This window comes from Hippichthys cyanospilos, chromosome 20 (assembly GCF_059441005.1).
Source record: "Hippichthys cyanospilos isolate Australia breed blue-spotted pipefish chromosome 20, RoL_Hcya_1.0, whole genome shotgun sequence".
NCBI lineage: Eukaryota > Metazoa > Chordata > Actinopteri > Syngnathiformes > Syngnathidae > Hippichthys > Hippichthys cyanospilos.
This window is the reverse complement of record NC_142388.1, coordinates 10,303,959-10,323,831: the sequence shown is the minus strand read 5'-3', so window position 1 is coordinate 10,323,831 and position 19,873 is coordinate 10,303,959. Positions and strand designations below refer to the sequence as shown.

At 39.8% G+C, this 19,873-nt stretch overlaps 2 protein-coding genes across 3 annotated transcripts in view; both read left to right on the top strand.

Moving 5' to 3' along the window:
- Nucleotides 1–622: 622 nt before the first annotated feature.
- LOC148407354 (AN1-type zinc finger protein 3 homolog) lies at nt 623–7,935 on the top strand. The gene is made up of 6 exons (XM_088403788.1): nt 623–1,157; nt 3,309–3,349; nt 4,651–4,851; nt 4,951–5,016; nt 5,090–5,275; nt 6,183–7,935. Exons 1-6 carry the CDS (start codon nt 1,090–1,092, stop codon nt 6,335–6,337), a joined length of 717 nt encoding a protein of 238 aa, XP_088259914.1. The 5' UTR covers nt 623–1,089; the 3' UTR covers nt 6,338–7,935.
- A 1,636-nt stretch (nt 7,936–9,571) lies between these two features.
- Nucleotides 9,572–19,873, top strand: part of galnt14 (UDP-N-acetyl-alpha-D-galactosamine:polypeptide N-acetylgalactosaminyltransferase 14 (GalNAc-T14)) — a 60,146-nt gene continuing 49,844 nt past the window's right edge. The window contains exons 1-2 of one of the 2 annotated variants that reach the window (XM_088404035.1): nt 9,572–9,905; nt 18,017–18,186. In XM_088404035.1, the coding sequence (XP_088260161.1) occupies nt 9,750–9,905; nt 18,017–18,186 (326 nt within the window). In that variant the 5' untranslated portion in view covers nt 9,572–9,749. The remainder of the gene's footprint in view (nt 9,906–18,016; nt 18,187–19,873) is intronic. The other variant, XM_088404036.1, reaches the window with a different exon arrangement.

Genomic DNA, 19,873 nt, shown 5'->3' with positions numbered 1-19,873 from the left:
AGGGGACATTCCGAATATTGCAATCGTCTCACAATTGTCTTTGCTGTATTGTTGAGACAAAATGGACACAACAGTGGACACAACTTGTTTAAGTTTGTGTGCAGCATGGTGGAAAATCTATTCCCAACTGGACTGAACCAATAAAATCATGGTATATATTTATATAACTTTAAAACAACAACTTTGAATTAATTGCTTTGTTTGAATACTGGCCAAAATAGTACAAAGACACTATTAATTACAAAACATTTTTTCAACAAGTTTTATCATTTATTGGAAAAACAGGCTCATTTTTTTTTTTACTTTATGCAATCATCTCGCTGGCCTAATTAAACCTGTTTGCGGGCCAGAACCGGCCCGCGCGCCATATGTCGTACACCACCCTATGTACTTAATACGACCCTTGTGAGGATCATCTAAGTTTGAAATTCCATTGGTTCGAAAGCTCAAAGCTAATGTAGCAACTAGAGCAGGAAGTTAACGTTTTTAGTCCAACATGGCAACAAATGTCGCATTATTACCACGCATTGTCTCATTTAGAGTCTGCTTTATTCATTTTGTTGTCCATAAATGACATTTTCGGTCTTGCTGGACGCGTTTCCGGCCCAGCTGGGTTGACACCATCGACGTGTTGACGGGAGGGGTTGTCCCCGGGACGCCTGGGCCGGCCTCGCCGAGTCCGTTTATCTCCTGTCGGCAAACGCCCTCCCACGGCTTCAGCGTCTCTTTAAATCGCATTTTACGCACTTCGACGGAAAGCTGGCGAATTTTTCGACGGATTCCAGTTGAACATCGGTGCCCTCTTTCCCCCTATCTTGATGGTCGTGTCGAGCGTCCACACGTCCAGCTGATTGCATTGAGTGCCTTTCAATTATTGCTCTTCAAACGAAGGCGTTTTGGAATTTCACGTTTTTTGCCCTTTCACCTTTTTTCCCCCTGTAAGGATTAATTAAACGAGGCAAAGGTGTTTTTGTTTTCCGCCCGCCTCGCGTTTTCGTTTTTTTTTTCTTTTTCTTTTTAACGGCTCCAGTGAGCGAGCAGGCCGCAGACTCATCCCCGGCCTCGCGTAGCCTTCAGCGGCCGGCCGCCATGGGCGACACCAGCGAGAGAAGCAAGCCGCCCGGCCTCCCTCCCCGGTGTCCTTGCGGCTTTTGGGGGTAAGTTTTTACCCACTCGGCCGTCTCGCGACGAGACGAAAGCGAACGGTTGAAATCATTCCAACGGACTCTAGTCGCCCATTGTTGTTGTTCCGATGAGCAGGCCGAGGGTGGGGGGTTGGGAAGTTGGCTAATAAATAAACCTCCGAGCCTGACTGGCCGCTTTGCGAAAAACGTGAGTCGTCGAGCAACTTTTCAACCCGCTTGGTCGCCGTCTTTTCGGTGGCGTTTGGGAGACATTTGCGAGTTGACGTGCCCACGCACAAGATGATTTATTGGCAGCAGCAGGTTGCTTTTAAAGGCAACCCTGTTGCTGCTCTCACAACGACATCTCCTTTTAGATTAGGGTTGATAAAAATGCTCGCAGGTTCTAAACGATCAGATTCTGCCTTCGTCGCTCTGCTTTTTTTGATGTCACGTCAAAGTGGATGTACTGTAACAGTATGTTGCATACCGGATATGATTCACAGTCTGCCTACGTCATCAAGCGGCAGTAAGCAGCCTTTTAGTCGCTTCTATGAATTATTCAAACGATGTGTGGGAATTATGGCCAGATGTTGGCAACTGGCTTTCAAATCATCACTTAAAATAAATACTGGTAAATGTTAATATATGGCATCGTATCACAGCAATCCGACAGGGACAGCGTGCAACGTGTGCCCCCAAACGGCTGGAATTAATATACACACGTGTGTGTGTGTTTGTGTGTGTGTGTATATATGTATATATATATATATATATATATATATATATATATATATATATATATATAGCTTAGTTTCAAGGATTTTTAGTCTAATTAGAATTGGAATTTCTTTGTAAATCAAATTCATTTGATTAATTCGTAAATATTTGTGAACGTGCTAAATCATAACCTGGAGAATTTACAGAAGTGGCAGAATGCTGGACGGCTGATATTCGACAGACGTGAGCAAGTGCTAATCACTTGATTGTCCTTTAAAAAATTGGTAGTACGCTTATTTAGCATTTTTAGCAGTAAAAAGTTTAGATTTTGTCTTATTGATTTGATTCCTACTCATAAAAACACATTTTCCTACTTGATGCTGGCCTAAAATGACGTCACATGTGCTCAATGACCAATCAATCGTGTTTTAGATTATGAATGTCACATGACCAACAGGTGAGCAATTATTGGTGGTTACTCGAGCCTTGAACACAGGTGATGTTGTCTGACCGATAATAGTTGACGGGAAGAAAATGTCTTTTTTTTGTATTTTTGCAACATGAAAAAATATGATCACGTTCATTATATACAAATATTAAATTTTTAGTGCCAAAAACAGCTATGTTTTAAAAAAAGCTACACGCTTTAAGTGTGTTAGAATTTAAATCAGTATTCTGAATATTTTCCACAGATTTGTTTTTTAAATAATTCAAATTCTTAAATGGTTGATGCATTAGTTTCCCTGCTTTTAAAATAGTAATTGATTGAAGGAAATTAGCTATATTGGCCAACCCTACACTCAGACTTTCATTTGTGTCCACCGTCGTGGACATTTGTTTTTTGTTTATATCTTTTGACACATCAGCGGTAGTTTGCTCGGTAGAGGACATTTTGGATTTTGCAACCATGTCTCACGATTGTCTTTGTTGTATTGTTGAGACAAAATGGACACAACAGTGGCACAAATTAATATTCGGCAGGATATATATATATATATATATATATATATTTTTTTAAGCACGTAGAAAGCACACAATTTGGTTCACTGTATGATTGAAAAGCAGCCCAATCTGGGTGGGGCCCAACCAGGGGGAGGTGTGTGTGAGGGTGAGGGGGGGGGGGGGGGGGGGGGGGGGGTCTATTGACCCACCTGTCAAAGGCAGGTGACACATGTGACTGCAAGGCGTTGTCGTGTGTGCGTGCGTTTACGACATGCGCTCCCACGTGCCGACAGTAAGCACAAAGGAACTTGTCCAACTACTAAGTTTACTTGTAGCTTTTTATAGAATTCCTGAAAAGGACCACATTAGCAGCTGCTTACTCATAGATGCAGACGAGCTTGTCACTGAAAAAAGATTTGTGTCGTTTTGTTGTCTAGGTGGTGCCTGCATTTTCAGCACTTTGTGAGAATAGTGGAGACATGTTAGATGAGTCTTTTTGTTTTGTTTGTTTCTTTTTATGCGCAGGTCCAGTAAGACCATGAATCTGTGTTCCAAGTGTTTTGCCGGTAAGTTTCATTCAATTTCTTTACATCTACCCAAAACACCTGAGATTTGTACTGCAGCAGAGGTTCCCAACTGCTGGTCTACGGCCCGGTACTAGTCTGTGGATCAACTGGTACCTGGTCGCATGGGCCGCACCCGAAACAAAAAAAAAATGTATTGGAACCGATTTAGTTTATCCTTTTTAACAGTTCATTCATTTGTGTTTTGTTTGGCATGATCTTTGTTTTTTGGCGCCGCCTCTGGCTGCTGTTGATATTACATTGTGTAGTGAGGAAGGTTTGTGTGGCTTTGAGAGCAGTCACTGTCGGTGATGCACACTTTCTGTCTCTGTGAAATCTGGCCCACAGGTGTCTGTAAGTTGTACTTTCTTTGTAAGAATGTTCTTTTTTATGACAATATGCCCCAAATTTGTTTGATGATCCAACAACTTGTGACTGTGGATAACATGCTAGCTAATGTTAGTTCTTATCTTCAGCATGTTATATTGTGCTGCCTTATATACGTTTAGCTTTGTGCGGGTCTTTCTTTTTGGTTTATGTTAGCATATGCAAAGTTTTGCATTAAGTCCTCATTTTCATCTAATTGACGTTTTGTATTGAAATGAATTGCACTTGAAATTCAGTTATGATTGATTAAAGCAATGTAGATTTTTGTAAGTGAACTCATTTTTGCTTATGAGACTTACCTGAGTAACTGAGTAATAGGGATGTTTGATATTGGAGAGAGACTGACAGCCTTTGTTGGGTGTGTCATTGATGGTGAGCTCAAATTTTATGGGCACTTTATCCCCCACCAGATAATGCTAGACCCAAAGCACTATTTTTGTCCAAATGAAATGGCTCTAATCACTTAGACAGAGTTCCTTGGCTCAAAGGTGAATCTTTGGATTGTTGACCTGTTTAAAGTTTTTCTACATGTACACACAAACATTGTGAAGTTGCATACCAATATGCTGGCTTAGATAGGGGTCGCAATTATGTGGCTCGCGGGCCATTTGAGCCCGACAGGATGGTACATTGTAACCCAGTGCTTTGACATATAAGTTTATTATGAGTGTATCACTTTTGGGCTACCATGGATCAGGCTAATGATTGCTTTTGGCAAAAATGAATGCTCAAGTGGAAGGAAAAAGATCCCGTCACCTGGTCCTAGTCAAACAAACAAAAAAAAAATCTGCCTTGAAGAAGGTTGGTAGTACAGCCAATTTCAAGAAAAACACAAATGGGGCTGTCACCATCGAATCTTCTTCAAATCGATTATCACAGCAATAATTTAGTTTTTCTTTTTCCATTCCACGCTGTAGACATCCAGAAGAAGCAGCCGGGCGAGGACAGCCAGCCGCCCGTCTTCACTAGTAGCAGCGAGAGCACGGTCACCAACACTCCCGCCACCCCCGCCAGCAAGACCCCATCCATATCGTCGTCAACGACTTTGTCCCCGCCCACCGCAGCAGAGACGCAGGCTGTTGAGGAACCTTCGCCGTTGTTTATAGCTTCCAGGGAGGGTAAGTGTACACGAGGAACTTTCAACATGAACAGCATTTGAAAAGAAAAAAAAAAAAAAAAAAAGTGTGTCATGTGTTTTGTTTTTTGTTTTTTTAAAGATGTGTCATCGACAGTGACGGCGCAGGGTACGACGCGCACGCCCACCAAACGTCCTCGGGAGTCAGGTATGTTAGCCTAACCCATTCATGGCCCGGTTGACATCTATGAGTTTTAACGTTTTCTGCGCTCCGCTTACAGCCTCCGGCGCCGAAAGCGAGGCCACGCCAGAGAAGCGGCCGCGGGCCGAGGCGAAAGAAGGCGACGAAGGCGGCGACGAGGAGGAAGGGGCGAGCGGCACCCCCAAGCAAAAGAACCGTCGGCGCTGCTTCAGCTGCCAAAGTAAACTGGAGCTGGTGCAGCAGGAACTGGGCTCCTGCCGCTGTGGTCAGTACATTTTCAGACAACCACTCGCTGACTTATTCAAAAGGGGACAGACACCCAAGATGGGCAAATGTGATAGACTGTTTTGGAGTTGAGTAAATAAGCTGCCTCTTTGAAGGTAGTTGCATTCAATTCTAGCACGGAGGGGTGAGGCATTAAGTCAAGGTTTCTTTAACCGCTAATGTCAGCTGTCACCGGGATCAAACTTACTGTTTTGAGGGAATGTTTAACATGGGCTCAATATGATTGGCTGTTTCAAAGTTGAGTAAACTAGCTGCCGCTTTGAAGTCAATTGGGGTACAAAAATCAATGTTGTAAAATTCTATCAAATGTCTATGTCAATATCTTGACCGTTTTTTTTTTTTTTAAGTACTCAAAAATGATAAATTAACTAAAGCGTTCATTTAACTGATCTGTTTTAATTTTACAGTTATATTATTTACTAGAATTTTACAAAAACGCGAGTATCGGTTTACCCCTCACATAATGGTTACACAGATTGTGGCAGTCCAATTGAAACATGGCGTGTGTTATTAAAATGGCTTAATTACAGTACTTTAGAGGCATTTCTACATTGTATATCAAGCAACATACTCTTGCACTTACATGCTTTGTTTCTTAAAGAAAATTGACAATAGTGGATATTTGTAATGTTCTGTGCAAACACTCTAAAATGGATGCACAGATTTAAATTTATTATTGGTCATCAGATTTTTTTTTTTTAAACAACCTTTTGACGATACTGTCAAATGCTGAAAATTGGCGTAGATAATTGGCTGGGCTGCTAATCGGTCTTTTCCTGGACCTAGAACCAAATTTACAGATGTGCTTAATTATTTGGACCGTGTCCACTCATAACCAATGAAGTTTTTTTGTTCAATTATTTATTTATTTTTTTTTTGTGCGTCAGGGTATGTGTTCTGCATGCTGCACCGGCTCCCCGAGCAGCACGACTGCCTCTTCGACCACCTGGGGCGCGGGCGACAGGAGGCCGTCCTCAAGATGGTCAAACTGGACCGCAAGGTGGGCCGCTCGTGCCAGCGCATCGGCGAGGAGTGCTCCTGATCGCCAGGAGGACAAAAAAAAGAAAAAGGAGGAGGAGCCGAACGCCGCTCGCTCACGCCGCCTTAACCCCGCCTCCCTCCCTCAACTCGCTCTCTCATCCCCAAGCGCAGGAAGTTGCGCAAAACTTTCGCCGTCTTCTCTCTCAGGTCGAACCCGCCTTCCTCCTCGTCTTCCTCCCCGTCCTCCTCACTCGTTGTTTGGCGAGCGGCGCGGTATTCCCCGCTGGACTTGTAGCTCGCATGGACTCCAAGGAGAACGCAAGCCCGTCTGTGTCGTGCGTGAGCCTCCTCTCTTCCTCTTCCTCTTCCTCCCCCACCTTGCTCGGTACTTACTTAGTTCCTCCTCGCACGCCGCGGGGTCGCACGACTGAAGTTTCTTTTCTTTTTTTTTTTTTCTTTTTTATTCAGACGCAAGTGTTTTGAGCACCAGAAATACTCATGTGACCTCCTCCAAGGCTTCTGTTAATTTATTTTATTTTTTGGGGGGTGCGTTTCACATATATAGCTAATCCACGGGGTGTCGTTTGTGTTTTGTCCATCAGAAAGGGGGGCGGGTGTTTTGGAGCGCAAAAAAAGCAGTTTCTTCCTCGCGTTCAGTCGAAGCTAGCCAGCTGGGCTCACGCTAACGCTAGCATCGAAAGCTCATTCGCTAAAATGGATGTATAACGTCTTACGCCGTCAATGGCGCGGAATGAGTTTGGTAAATGCACCAAATGTGTGTTTTCTTCAGAAAAATGACAAATTGTGATCCTGATATGAGGATGGCGTATCTATCAATTGTTGGGCCTAAAATGGCCTTTTCCTGCATCTTTTGGGGCATTAGGTTTGATTTCGAGGTCTGCCAAATTTCTTCTTGACTAAACTGTCTTTAGGTTGCTACGTTTTATAAAAATGAGTAAACCTAGGAAAGGCCAAATAGCGATAGACGAAGCTTCATGAAGCAATTATATTTTTTAGCTCCTCTAGTTGGGCCTTTTTTAAGATACAGGGGAAATGTGATACATTTCGATTGTATTAGCCTTTATCGTTAAAACCAAGAGCACCTTCTAGAGGGATACCAAAACATCTCGAGTGCTTCATGAGGCTTCATTTGCCATTGCTACCTCTCACAGCACAAAATGGCCAAGTTCCTGTGGCTTTTTTCCCCCGCAAAAGCTAACTTATTCAAAGGTGTTTAACATTGAGCCATCAACATAATGACGAAAAAAACAAAAATTCTCTAAGACGTGTCAATCATACCGCGGCGTTTGCATTTGGCACGCCCGCAAGCCCAACGGCAAGAGTCGGCCTCGGCCTAGTTGTCCGCCACCTCCACCGCGCCAAAGGGAGAAGGAAGAAAACCGTGCGGACCGTTTGGTTGTTTTGTTTTGCTTCTGAGTGCTCATGAGAGAGGCAAGATCAAGAAAATATGTTTCTGTACCTTTTTCAAGCAAAGAATTATTTAACCTTATATAAGTTTTGAGTTACTTACATCCTAGCATAGCGTGGCGTAGTTTCAACGTATTAAGAAACGAACTCAATTCTGTCCTCTTTTGCTCCTTTTTCATTTGATTGTGTTGCGTTTTCTGATGAGGAAATAAACTGGATTAGACCATGTGATTTGCTCTGACTTATTTTTCATTTCTTTAAAAAGCAACTTTCTAAGTGTCCCACGTTACAAAGATTGCGTTCACAATGGTTATGGTAGTTAATATAATGGTCACATTGTTTTAGCTATCGTGCTGCGGTAAACAAGAGTTTGAATCTTGTCAAATACCGAAAGTCTCCCGCAGAAACAGCTCTTACTCTTACCGCTGTTCCTTTGGAGGTCGCTAGATGGCGGCAAAGGAGCGTCCGGCGCTCTTCTCGCCCCTTTTGTCTTTTACTGTTCTGCCATCAAACTGCTATAGTAGAAACGAAGAAAAAAAATCGTTTAAAAATGATTGATTTTCTTCTAACGTAATTGGGGAAACAAACGTGGTCATATTTTGGTTTTAAAAAGTCACTTTATGCATTTAATCAAGTGCTGCTGTTCTGTCACAATATTATGGAGCATTAACCTTCCTGTTATGTTTGAACCAGCGAATAATGCTTAATTCTCAAAAACATCTATCATGTCTCTATGAATACTATATCTGTGTCAATATGACCCGAACTTTTCGTTTCAATTTGTGATCCCACTCTCAAAATAACAAAAGCAACCCTTAATTTATACTTGTGTGTTACATTTGCTTTTCTGCAATACTGTTCTAATAACGTTCTGGCCCGGAATCATGTGTAATTATCCAAACGTTTCTTGCTGTTTTTACGGTAGAATATCGGCAATTTGATTGCCAGAAAAGTACTGACAGTATCAATGCAGTTTTTATTTTTTTTACTGTAAATGTAGAAAATGTGTTATCGTAATGTAACGGTACTTTTCTGGCAAACAAGTTGCGTTAAACAACAAATGAGTTGATTTTTACTAATAACTTAATAGCTGTGTGTGTGTGTGTGTGTGTGTGTGTGTATATATATATATATATATATATATATATATATATATATATATACACACACACCGTAAATGTATTACGGTGATGTAAGGGGACTTTTCAGGCAATCAAGATGCCAGAATTTCACCGTAAAAACAGCATTTATTTAGCAAATTCTGGGCTCGAACAGCTGACACAAAACTGTCTTTTGTCAAAAAAAATTCTCATTTTAAGAAATATTTTAATTGGCAAAATGTAAGCTCTCAAACAGGCAGCGTGGGCTAACCAGTGGTTGGGCTTGGTATACACACACACACACTATATATATATATATATATATATATATATATATATATATATATACACTGTACATACATACATACTCATCATAATGTAGATACAACAAGAAGTCTTGTATTGGAAAAAAAAATACTTTCAACATGAACTTTCAAATGGGTCAGTTTGACCCACAACATACAAAAAAAAAAAAATCACCTTTTCCAGCATCAAAAATACCTACATATCTTACGTATCCTACGAAGTTCCTTTTCGTACCTCCAAGGGGTACATGTACCTTCATTTGATTTGTTTTCAGATTGTACCTAATTGTCCATTTGACGCTAAATCGGAAATAAAAGTACACTTGTTTCTTCCATGCGGATACATGGTTTTGCGTCGCTATTTTAGTTTCCTTAGTTGGAATCGGCAGGTGGCGCTCTCGCGCACGTAAGCAGGAAAGCGCGCACACTCGCGCACTCACGCCCGGTTCCCAGCGGCGCACGCGCGCGCACGACGCCAAGCTTGCAAGCTGGAATCGCCAGAGTTGAGGAAGCGCCAAGTGGCGAGCGCTCGCTTCCGGTTCTCCTTCGTAGACGGCATGAGCGCGCGGCGGCGGCGCCGTCGTCGGACGGACTCGCCACGGCTTCCGGGGGGCGCCCGCCGCTTCTCGAGCGGCCGGGAATGAAGCGCGCGTGTCGGCGCGCGTCGGTGGCCGCCGCGGTGCTGGTGTGGCTCGGGGCGCTCGTCTACCTTCTGGTGCTCAGCCGCAGGAGGCTGCCCGAGCTCGGCGTGGCTCCCGGCGCAGGAGCCGCAGCCGGAGCTGTACAAAGCAAGCAGGTGAGACACACCGACGTTCACCTGGGTCACGCGCACGCTCGCGCGGGAATTTTCCCGGGGTTCCGATTTGATTGTTCGCGCGTGGCCGTGCATGCGACCGTTGATTGGTGTGATGTAGTCACGTGGGGCCACCTGTGGCAAACTTTGACAGCTGCCTGTCATGGGCGACTTGGAATGTTTGCTTGGCCGTCTTTTGACTGTCTCATTGCAGTCGTTGTAAATAATTTTAAATAATCTCAAATAGCAATATGGGCAGAAATATTAAATACAAGAACCATATAATTGGATGTACCAATGTCTAATAGACAAATAGATTTTGGGGCCAGACGACGTGACACCCCCCCCCCCCCCCCCCATCAGAAAAAAGGTACCAATCAAATTTTTAATTGTTTTAGACAAACCCAACTCATTTAAATGAACCCTTGTGCGGTATTTAGTCCAATATCTTTTTTTTTTTTACATTAATGGCATTTCACGTCAAAGGGAACGTTATTGAAAGAAGACATCAGTGAGCTGAAATTTCACCCAGATGGCCACAACATCTCAAAACATGGCTCCACCACTTAATTTTCACATTACCAGCAGTGTGCTATCCCTTGGATAAAATTCTGCATTAATCAGGGGTGTCAAACATACGGCCATGGGACCGTTAGTGGCTCAGCATCCTCATTTGGTTGCCCGCGACATAATTCTAAAAATACATGGCTTGCAATATTTGAAAAAGTCATCAAAAAGAAATAAAAGTTTGAGGATACGCATTAAGGTAGAAGAGTGGTTAAAAAAAATCATATCCTTATTGCAGAAAGTCTTACAGTCTTTACAAGTAAAATGTGATTCACTATAAGAATGATTCAGGATACAAACTGCGCTCCAGTTTGAACAGAAAGTCTTGATGTAGCAGTTTTAAAAAGAACTACTTTTTAAAAATGTTTACAATTGCTTGCTGGATTGATTTTCAGCGTATTTAACAAAGTAAAAAAAATAAATAAAGTGGTTCTTGCAGCTTTGTATTTTAAGTTTTCACACCCACGTTCTAGATCACTGGATCTGAAATGAGGGTTCATGAAGCCACTTCAAGGGGGGTACCCTCAAAACAGTTGAGTTGAAAATCCCAATTATGTGTAAAAAATAACCAACCCAACATTAGGGTCGATTTAAAACCAAATTTATAGGTTGTTTTGCACAAAAAAATGGTCATTTTATACAAAACAATATGAGAAAATGAGAATGGTAGTTTCATTGAAAAAACAAAAAAAAAGTAGGGTCAAATTGTCACAATTTTTTTTTTTTGACCCATTATTGGGTTATTTCTTTCAAACTGTGAGTGTGTAAGACCTCAACAGGTATCAGCAAATCTTATGTTCTGCTTTATATTGCTGTGACAGGATCAGTACATCTTTTCAAATTAAGAGTAAATTGATTGGAACATTGAAGCAAGTTATTGCTGAAGGTAGAATGCTTTTACTTCCTCAAATTCCAAATGGATGTGCATCGCCATTAGTGATGCATTTTCCTGCAGAAAAGTCACAAATAATGTTTTAAAAAAATCAGGCAAGGATGGCACAGCATTTTTTTTCAAGTAAAAATGTTTGTGCTGCACTTAGCTGAAAATGATTTAACACGGGTTCAATCTTTAAAAAAAAAAAAGATCGAGAGGCACCGATTATCATCGTTACATCATATCTAATGTTGTCAACAAGTCTTGTTTCTTATTTATACTGACATCTTTATGTTGCCACCTGCTGGCAAACATAATTTCTGCACGAGTGGCGTAAATGTCAAGGAGATTTGGCATCGCTTTGAAGTTGATGGTGTTGAACGTTTTCGAGAGGAGTGATGCAAACACTTGCAATCCAAAGTGCTTTCAAAACACCCTCGGCAACTACTTTTTTTTCCACATTGAAACCAGTATGAGTACAGATACCAATACCAGTACCAATAACACTAATACAGACAGTACATACACAAAATTTACCCCCAATACAACATAACTTAAAAAAGACCCTTTTAAAGCATTTTTCCTTAAAAAATTTTAAAAATCTAAAATTTCTCCTCGTCAAATTTGTAGTTTGTGATCGTAACAATACCGGTATCGCAAGTGCCGATATCTAAAAATAAGGTCAGGTATCACCTGCCTTGGTCTGAGGTCTGTGAGCCCTCATGACTGCAAACTTGGCCTCTGATTGGTTAGGACATGTCTGTCCACTTTCTGCTTTCTCCCTGCTACTTTTTGCCTTTTCGCCCTGTAAAACACACGCGTGCACACGCACACATGTCAGAGATTATTAATGTTCTGGTTGGTTTGCGCCATGCCGGCTGCAGCCATTGTTCCTCAGCGCCAGCTATTCAGCCGGCGCCTGCGAGGGAAAATGAGCTTCGGAGCAGCTGGAAGCCGTTCCCGCAGAGGGAATTGCAATCACAATAATAAGGAGAAGGGGGGAAAAAATAATAAGCAAATTCTGGGCTCATACAGCTGACACAAAACTGTCTTTTGTCAAACATTTCTCATTTTAAGAAATATTTTAATTGGCAAAATATAAGCTCTCAAACAGGCGGCATGTGCGAACCAGCGGTTGGGCTTGGTATACACATACACACACACACACGTATAAAAAAAAAAAAAAAAAAAAATAAATATATATATATATATATATATATATATATATATATATATATATATATATATATATATATATATAAATATATATATATATATATAGATATATATATATATATATATATATATATATAGATATATATATATATATATATATATATATATATATATATATATATATATATATATATATATATATAGATATATATATATATATATATATATATATATATATATATATATATATATATATATATATATATATATATATATATATATATATATATATATATATATATAGATATAGATATAGATATATAGATATACATATGAATTTAATCCGTTCTGGAGTGCAGTTTGTATCCTGAATCATTCTTATAGTGAATCACATTTTACTTGTAAATTGCCGAATTTGTTCCATGCTCGAAATAAACGTATTATATTTTATAATATTGTACCTTACCTTTCAAAAATTGCGATGTTCAGTAGATGTCAGGCAAATGACGTGAAAACATGCCTGTAAACAATAATTTTAATTCCTCCTGAACTTTATTTGATGAAAACATTGAAAGTTTGATTTCCATCAGATTTTTCTTTGAAAAAATGGCTGTAAATGGTAGCTTTAATTCCACTGAACTTCAATTAAAAAGAAAAAAAACCTAAAACATTGAAACTTCAAGTGTATAGTTAGAAAATTGACATATATTTTCACTGAAGAAAAGTACTAAAATAAAGTAATAAAGTACTGTATATATGGGGTGACCAAGGCAGCTCTAAGCCAAGACTCGCCAAATGTTACTAATAACAATTTAATTTCTATATTAGCTCGTGATGGGAAAATGAAGCTTCAAGAAGCACCTGTTTTTTTTTGTTTGTTTTTTATTTTACTTGATGGCGCTGCTTGTTTGAAAATAAACACTAGTTCAGTGGACTTATATTAAATTTTCCCTGCCTCTAAGAAGCAACAGTGCCATCTAGAGGAGTCTAATGACATCACAAGTGCTTTAGGAAGCTTCGTTTGTACATCAGTAGTATTAGCTAAATGTAATTAAATGTCATCATAAAAATACTTCCGGACAGACACTTGAAAAATTCCAACATTTTGATGTTTAGCTTAAAGTACACCACAAATCATTTCTTGTAGGTTTGCCATATCAACACCCGGTAATCATGCGGAAGTTGTCTGATTGGCGGAGAAGGATGTTGCGCAACATCTGCACCCATTTAACCCCATTGCCGCCTCGCCACATAGATTTCTTTCACGGTCGTGTTGAAGTGCGAAGCATGAAGTGCATCTGTGCGAGCAAAGCGCTAAAATGGCCTCCCATCTGTCCGCACACACACGTGCACACACAGATGATTTATGCCTGCATTAAAAAATAAAAAACAAAAGCATTTAATAGGTGATGTAAAGAGAAAAAATGCAAGATTTGTTTCTCACGCCTCGGGGAACGAGAAGGCTTCTGAATGTTCTGAACTCTCGCTATAAAGTGCTAACGATGTTAAACGTCGGCCGTGCTTGCTGTTTTCTCGTTAAGTAGTAATGCAACAGAGCTGAAGTTGTAAAATATATGTGTGTGTGTGTGGGTGTTTATGCACTTGAATGTGTGCCGCAGACAAAAATGTATTAGCTGGAAGAGAAAGCAATATCGAACCTAAACAAGCATCACTGCTCCAGGCACACACACACACACACACACACATTCACGCGTGCATGCACGCACAGTCTTAATCAATGACTGCGTGTGCGTGCATGCATGTGTGTTTGCACGTGTGTGTGTATCCAGTTTGTGAGCTCAATAAGCCTGGACAGGAGACAAACAAACCCTGTGCCAGAGGATCAGAATGTAAAAATCCGTTTAGGCAGCCTTCTTTAGTAATCATCCAGCCCAACATTTGTCATGAAAAAAACAAAACAAAAAAAACCCTCCATTTTCCAACCAGAATATGGTAAAAACAAAACTTTTGTCACAATATAACATATCAAGTGCAGCGATGAGATTGACCTGAATATAGTGTGTCTATATATGTATATGTATATATATATATATATATATATATATATATATATATATATATAAACCCCTCCATTTTCCAACCAGAATATGGTAAAAACAAAACTTTTGTCACAATATAACATATCAAGTGCAGCGATGAGATTGACCTGAATATAGTGTGTCTATATATATATATATATATATATATATATATATATATATATATATATATATATATATATATATATATATATATATATATATATATATATATATATATATATATAGATAGATATTCATTCTTGTCCTCAAAATTATTTATACTTTAGAAATTTCTTTAGTTTTTTCATTTTTGTTACAAAACCTTTTAATTTGTGCAAGTTTCTTCATCAGTTATAAGTGACAAACAGGTAAAGAAATCAAAACATCACGCAATTTTGAACACAACACAAACTCTAACAGTTATTTTATTGATGTAAAAGCAAAAAAAGACTTATCTTCCAAATGATTCATGACCTAGTCCAATGACTTGATTTATAATCAAATAGCATGGCTTTTGCTTTTTAAAACTACCCGCAGACCATTGCTCTATTTGTCAACCAGCATTCTGCACTCCTCCTGTAGAATATTGACCCATTGTGCAGAGGCAAAGGCCTCAAGATGGGTCAAATTTCCGAACCACCTTTCTCATCTTCAAGTCTCACCTCGAATTTTGATGGCATTCAGTACTCTGACTTGACCATTTTAATATATTCTCTTCATTGTCCTCGTCCATTTCTTCCCCACCTTGGCAGTTTGTTTTGGATAATTGTCCTGAACCATCCAGTTGTAGATGAGCTGGAGTTTCTCAGCAGACTCCTTCAGGTTTTCCTGAAGGGTTCCTCATTCTTTATAATTTCCTCAACCTTGACAAGGATCCCTGTGCCACTGGAGGAGAGGCGTTCTCATAAAACTATTTTGTCACGACCATGCCTGTTAATAAGGATGGTGTGCTTTGGCTCATAAGCGTCCCCTTTTTTATCTCCAGACTTACTAAGCATTCGTAGGCCCAAATAACTCTAACTTTGCCTCCTAGGCCTATTAGGGCCATAGTTGGGGTTTGAGGGTTGATGTTAACCTCTCAGCATACTTTCCTGGCAGGTATGAGTGACACCTTACAATTCTTGCCACGCCCACCGAGGTTTTTAACAGCACTGAACCTCAAACCCTTTCCCTGGCTGTGGGCGCACACAAAGGTCTAACACAGGTCCTCCTGCAGGTCTTGCTTCTTGACCATGACGTCCAGAAGTCCAGTATGACTGGGAGACTTTTTTTCCCCTTTATACTCTTCTAAATAATTATTTTTTTGTTTCAAATTTGTTTTCATATTTGTTTTTAAAACATACGTTTATTCACCTGGTGACATCTTGGAATGGCATTTAGCATCAAAATCTACACATTTGGGACATTTTTGTTGAGGTATTGACAGGGTTATGAATAAATATGAACATAAAACTTGATGGAATTCCATCACAAACATCACAATGAAATTCAAAATCTGTTGAATAGTGTATTGTTTTCATTCATTTGTGTGTTGGTCACGTATGACTCACAAAGAAACTAAGAAAATCAGTTTGTCACAGACACAAAAAAAAAAAAAAATCACAAAGGTATGAATAATTTTGAGGACAAGTGTGTGTATGTGTATATATATATATATATATATATATATATATATATATATATATATATATATTTTTTTTTAATTCTATTATTTTGATTTGCTGACATGCCAAATTATGAAACAAAAACAAGACTGATAAAAAGGGGGTAGAATTGTAAAATACAATTTTACAATTTTGGAAGTAAAGACATAAAAAATATACAGTACACCTTATATATACCACCCTCTCTCTCTCTCTCTCTACATATATATATATGAATAAACTGCATAGTTAGATGACTTCATCCGAGAAGTAATGCAAAAAGTGTATATGTATTTATTTATTTTTTTCTAATGCGTAAGGGGCATCCCTGTTGGGGACAGATCAATATTATGTTTGGATGTCGATATTTTCCAGCTAATGGCGATGTTGTCAATCTTCCAATTATCCATGTGCGAGGAAGCTGTAATTGCGCCTTCACGCTGCTGACTAATGACTTTGTGCTGAAAGGCTTTTCATGGCAGCCGTTTGGCTCTCGGTCACCACGGTGACACATTGCGAGATGATTGTGAGTGTGCGATGATGATGATGATGATGATGATGATGATGATGATGATGAATGATGATGATGATTCATCTCCTGATGGCCTCAGCACAAACTTGACAGATGACAAGAGCGGCGACCAATCGCAGCCCTTCCGCACTTGGCGGAACGACTTCCTGTTTGTCGTCTGCCATTTCCTGCCACCTTGTTCATCTTTGCTTCATCTCGTTCCCGCGCTCGTTTTTCTCTTGTACTCGTGTTCTTCACGCTTCGTTGTTAGCGCTGCCCGGGGAAGGGTTAGACGTGCGCGCGCACGTGCGTGCGCAGCCCCCCTAATGGGCCCATTTAGACAAAGTGTGGCATCAGCAAGTGTGCGACTCAGCAATGTGGGAGGAGACCAACAGGCCGTGCAAAACCTTCATGATGCTTGCTTGTGTGTGTGACTGGTGTGTATGTGTTTCTAAATAGAGATGGGGGAGGAGTAGTACCAATACCAAGTACTGGCATCGGCCTTATTTCATGGTGCTGGGTACTCTCTGAGGATGTTGACACCAGCCACCAGTACTGAAAAAAATTGTGACCATAAAAAAAAATTCAAAAATTAGATTTTTTTTTTTTTTTAATGCCAGTCACCGATACCTTAAGCTAACAAAAATTGTGGCTAGCAAAATACATAAATAAATGAAATTTATAAATAAAATTAAAATGAATAAAAACATTAAAAAATAAAATTAATAAATACTTTTTTTAGGTCCTCCAATTATTACTTTTTATTTTATTAAACTAAATCTCAGTTTTTTTCATTAAAAAACAAGGTAAAATCTAACAGACTTTTTTGTGTGTGGGTGTGTGTTTTTGAATTGGAATGGGGGAGGGATTAGTACTATCAATATCAAGTATCAGCATCGGCCTTATATTGAGGTATCGGGTACTCTCATGGAGGATTTGATACCAACCACAGATACTTAAGTGACAGATACGTACTAACAAAAATTGTGTTTTCTAAATAGCGATTGGTGAGTAGTCGTACCAATATAAAGTATCAGCATCATCCTTATTTTGAAGTATCGGATACAGTTATGGAAGATGTTGATACCAGTCACCGATAATTAAATCTAAAACTAATATTTATGACTTTACCCTTAATAACTCATTGGGCCCATTTTTTTAATTACCCTAAAAAATCTCTGAAATTTCATATATTTTTGAGACTTTTTGTGTTTTATTCTTTTTCAAAATATGGTATATTTTTGTCACGATAATGTTGTGTTTTGCATGTATCCTTACACCTGTGTGTTTTGACTGTCCAGATGTCGGACAGCGAGTGGGACGACATGCTGGACGGCTTCGACGAGCGCGGCTACCTGAGTGCCCGGCGCTGGCGGCCCGGCGACGACCCGTACGCACTGTATGCCTTCAACCAGCGGGAGAGCGAACGCGTGCCCAGCAACCGAGCGCTCGCCGACACGCGCCACCACAGGTGAGTTTTTTTCTCAAACCAAACATGAAACAAAGAGAATTACGTTTGCAAATTGTTTACTAAACAGCACTGCCTTTAGAATGCCCTCATTAGCTTAAAGCTAACATCAAAAAACAGGCTAACAATTACGTCATGAAGCTTTAAGTAATGGATATTTAAATATAAATTGTGTATTTTGACAGACAGTTGAAGTAGGGTGATCCATATTACACATTATTTTATGCAATGGACTTCTTTTATAAGGTTGCTAATATCAGAAATTTGGGATGTAATGATATAATCAGATACTGAGTTTTCTTAAAGGGGCTAGAAACGGGGATAACAAATTTCGATTTTAGATCGGGACATCCCTAAATATAACAGCAGACTGTCATATCTTCTTTATCCTCTGTGAAGAATTACTAATATAAATGCTGTACTGAGGATCTGAAATTGAGAGTGCTATTTTACCGCTGAAAGGGAAAGTCAAAAGTTTTTTCTCAATCTGTTCTATGCGCCCCAACTACCTAAAACTTGACATTCTGATTAATATCGCATTTCTAAAACGTGAGTTACGCAGCATGTTCCATCCTTTTTGATCCATTTCAGGAGGCAGCCATTTTGTGTCTGGCTATCGCCTGAAAATGACATCACAGTTACTCCGGGCTCAATTTACAACCAATCAAAGCTCACCTGCTTTCCGATATAGGTCACATGATGTTCGTGAAGTATGCTAAGTCATGATTGGTTGTTACCTGAGCTCTGAGTAGCTCTGATGTCATTTTTAGTCGCCAGCAAATTGCAAAATGACTGCCAATGTGATGGTTGCAAAAAAAAAAAAAAAGTCATTTTTCTTTATTCATACTACATACATTCAGTATTGATCAGAATACTGCATTTAGAACATATTACTGAAAATTTTGGCGTTGAATCCCACTATAACTCATTCTTTTCCAAAGGCGTATTTATACGTCTTTACATAGTCCAGCCATTAAAAAATTAATTACAGAATGTTTTCAAACGGATTGACAGCATTTCTATTCATTTCAAAGGGGAAATGTTTTGAGTTAAAAACATGGTTAGGGAACGACTAAAGCTCGTATCTCAAGGCACCTTTGGATGAGATTGAGGTCTCTAGCGATTGGTTGCCAGAAGGGTCCAAACAGGAAGTTGCTCGCTTGGCTCTGCCTAGGACCTAGTAGGACGTCGGCCCCACCCCTTTGTGTGTGTGTGTGTGTGTGTGTGTGTTTCTGAGGAGGGAAATTCTGACATACGGTGGCGGGAAAGAAAGTGAGAAGAGCGTGGGAGGCTAGTTTAGGGAATTCAGGGCTGGGGGGGGGGTGCTGATAACGCTTATTTATCTTGCTGGGGAAGATGGTGTGTGTTTGTGTGTGAGATCGGTTTCAGTAATTGTGAAGCTGGCACATGATACGCTTCTGATGAATTCGATAAGCTATTAGTTATCAATGAAGGGAGTTTCAAAATGGAGAAAAACATGAATGAATCTACTTTTGAAGAGAGTTTTTCTTTTGACTGACAGCTGAACCGCGCCGACTTTGGCATCCAAAGGAAAGATTAGTGGAGCACGGGGAAGCAGGTGAAGAAGCTGAGCCAGATGAAGACGGTTTTTATTTGATGATTATTTTGGCGGGGTGTCGAAATCTTCCCGCAGTGAGAGAACTTAAAGAAGAACTGCGGCTGCTGCGGG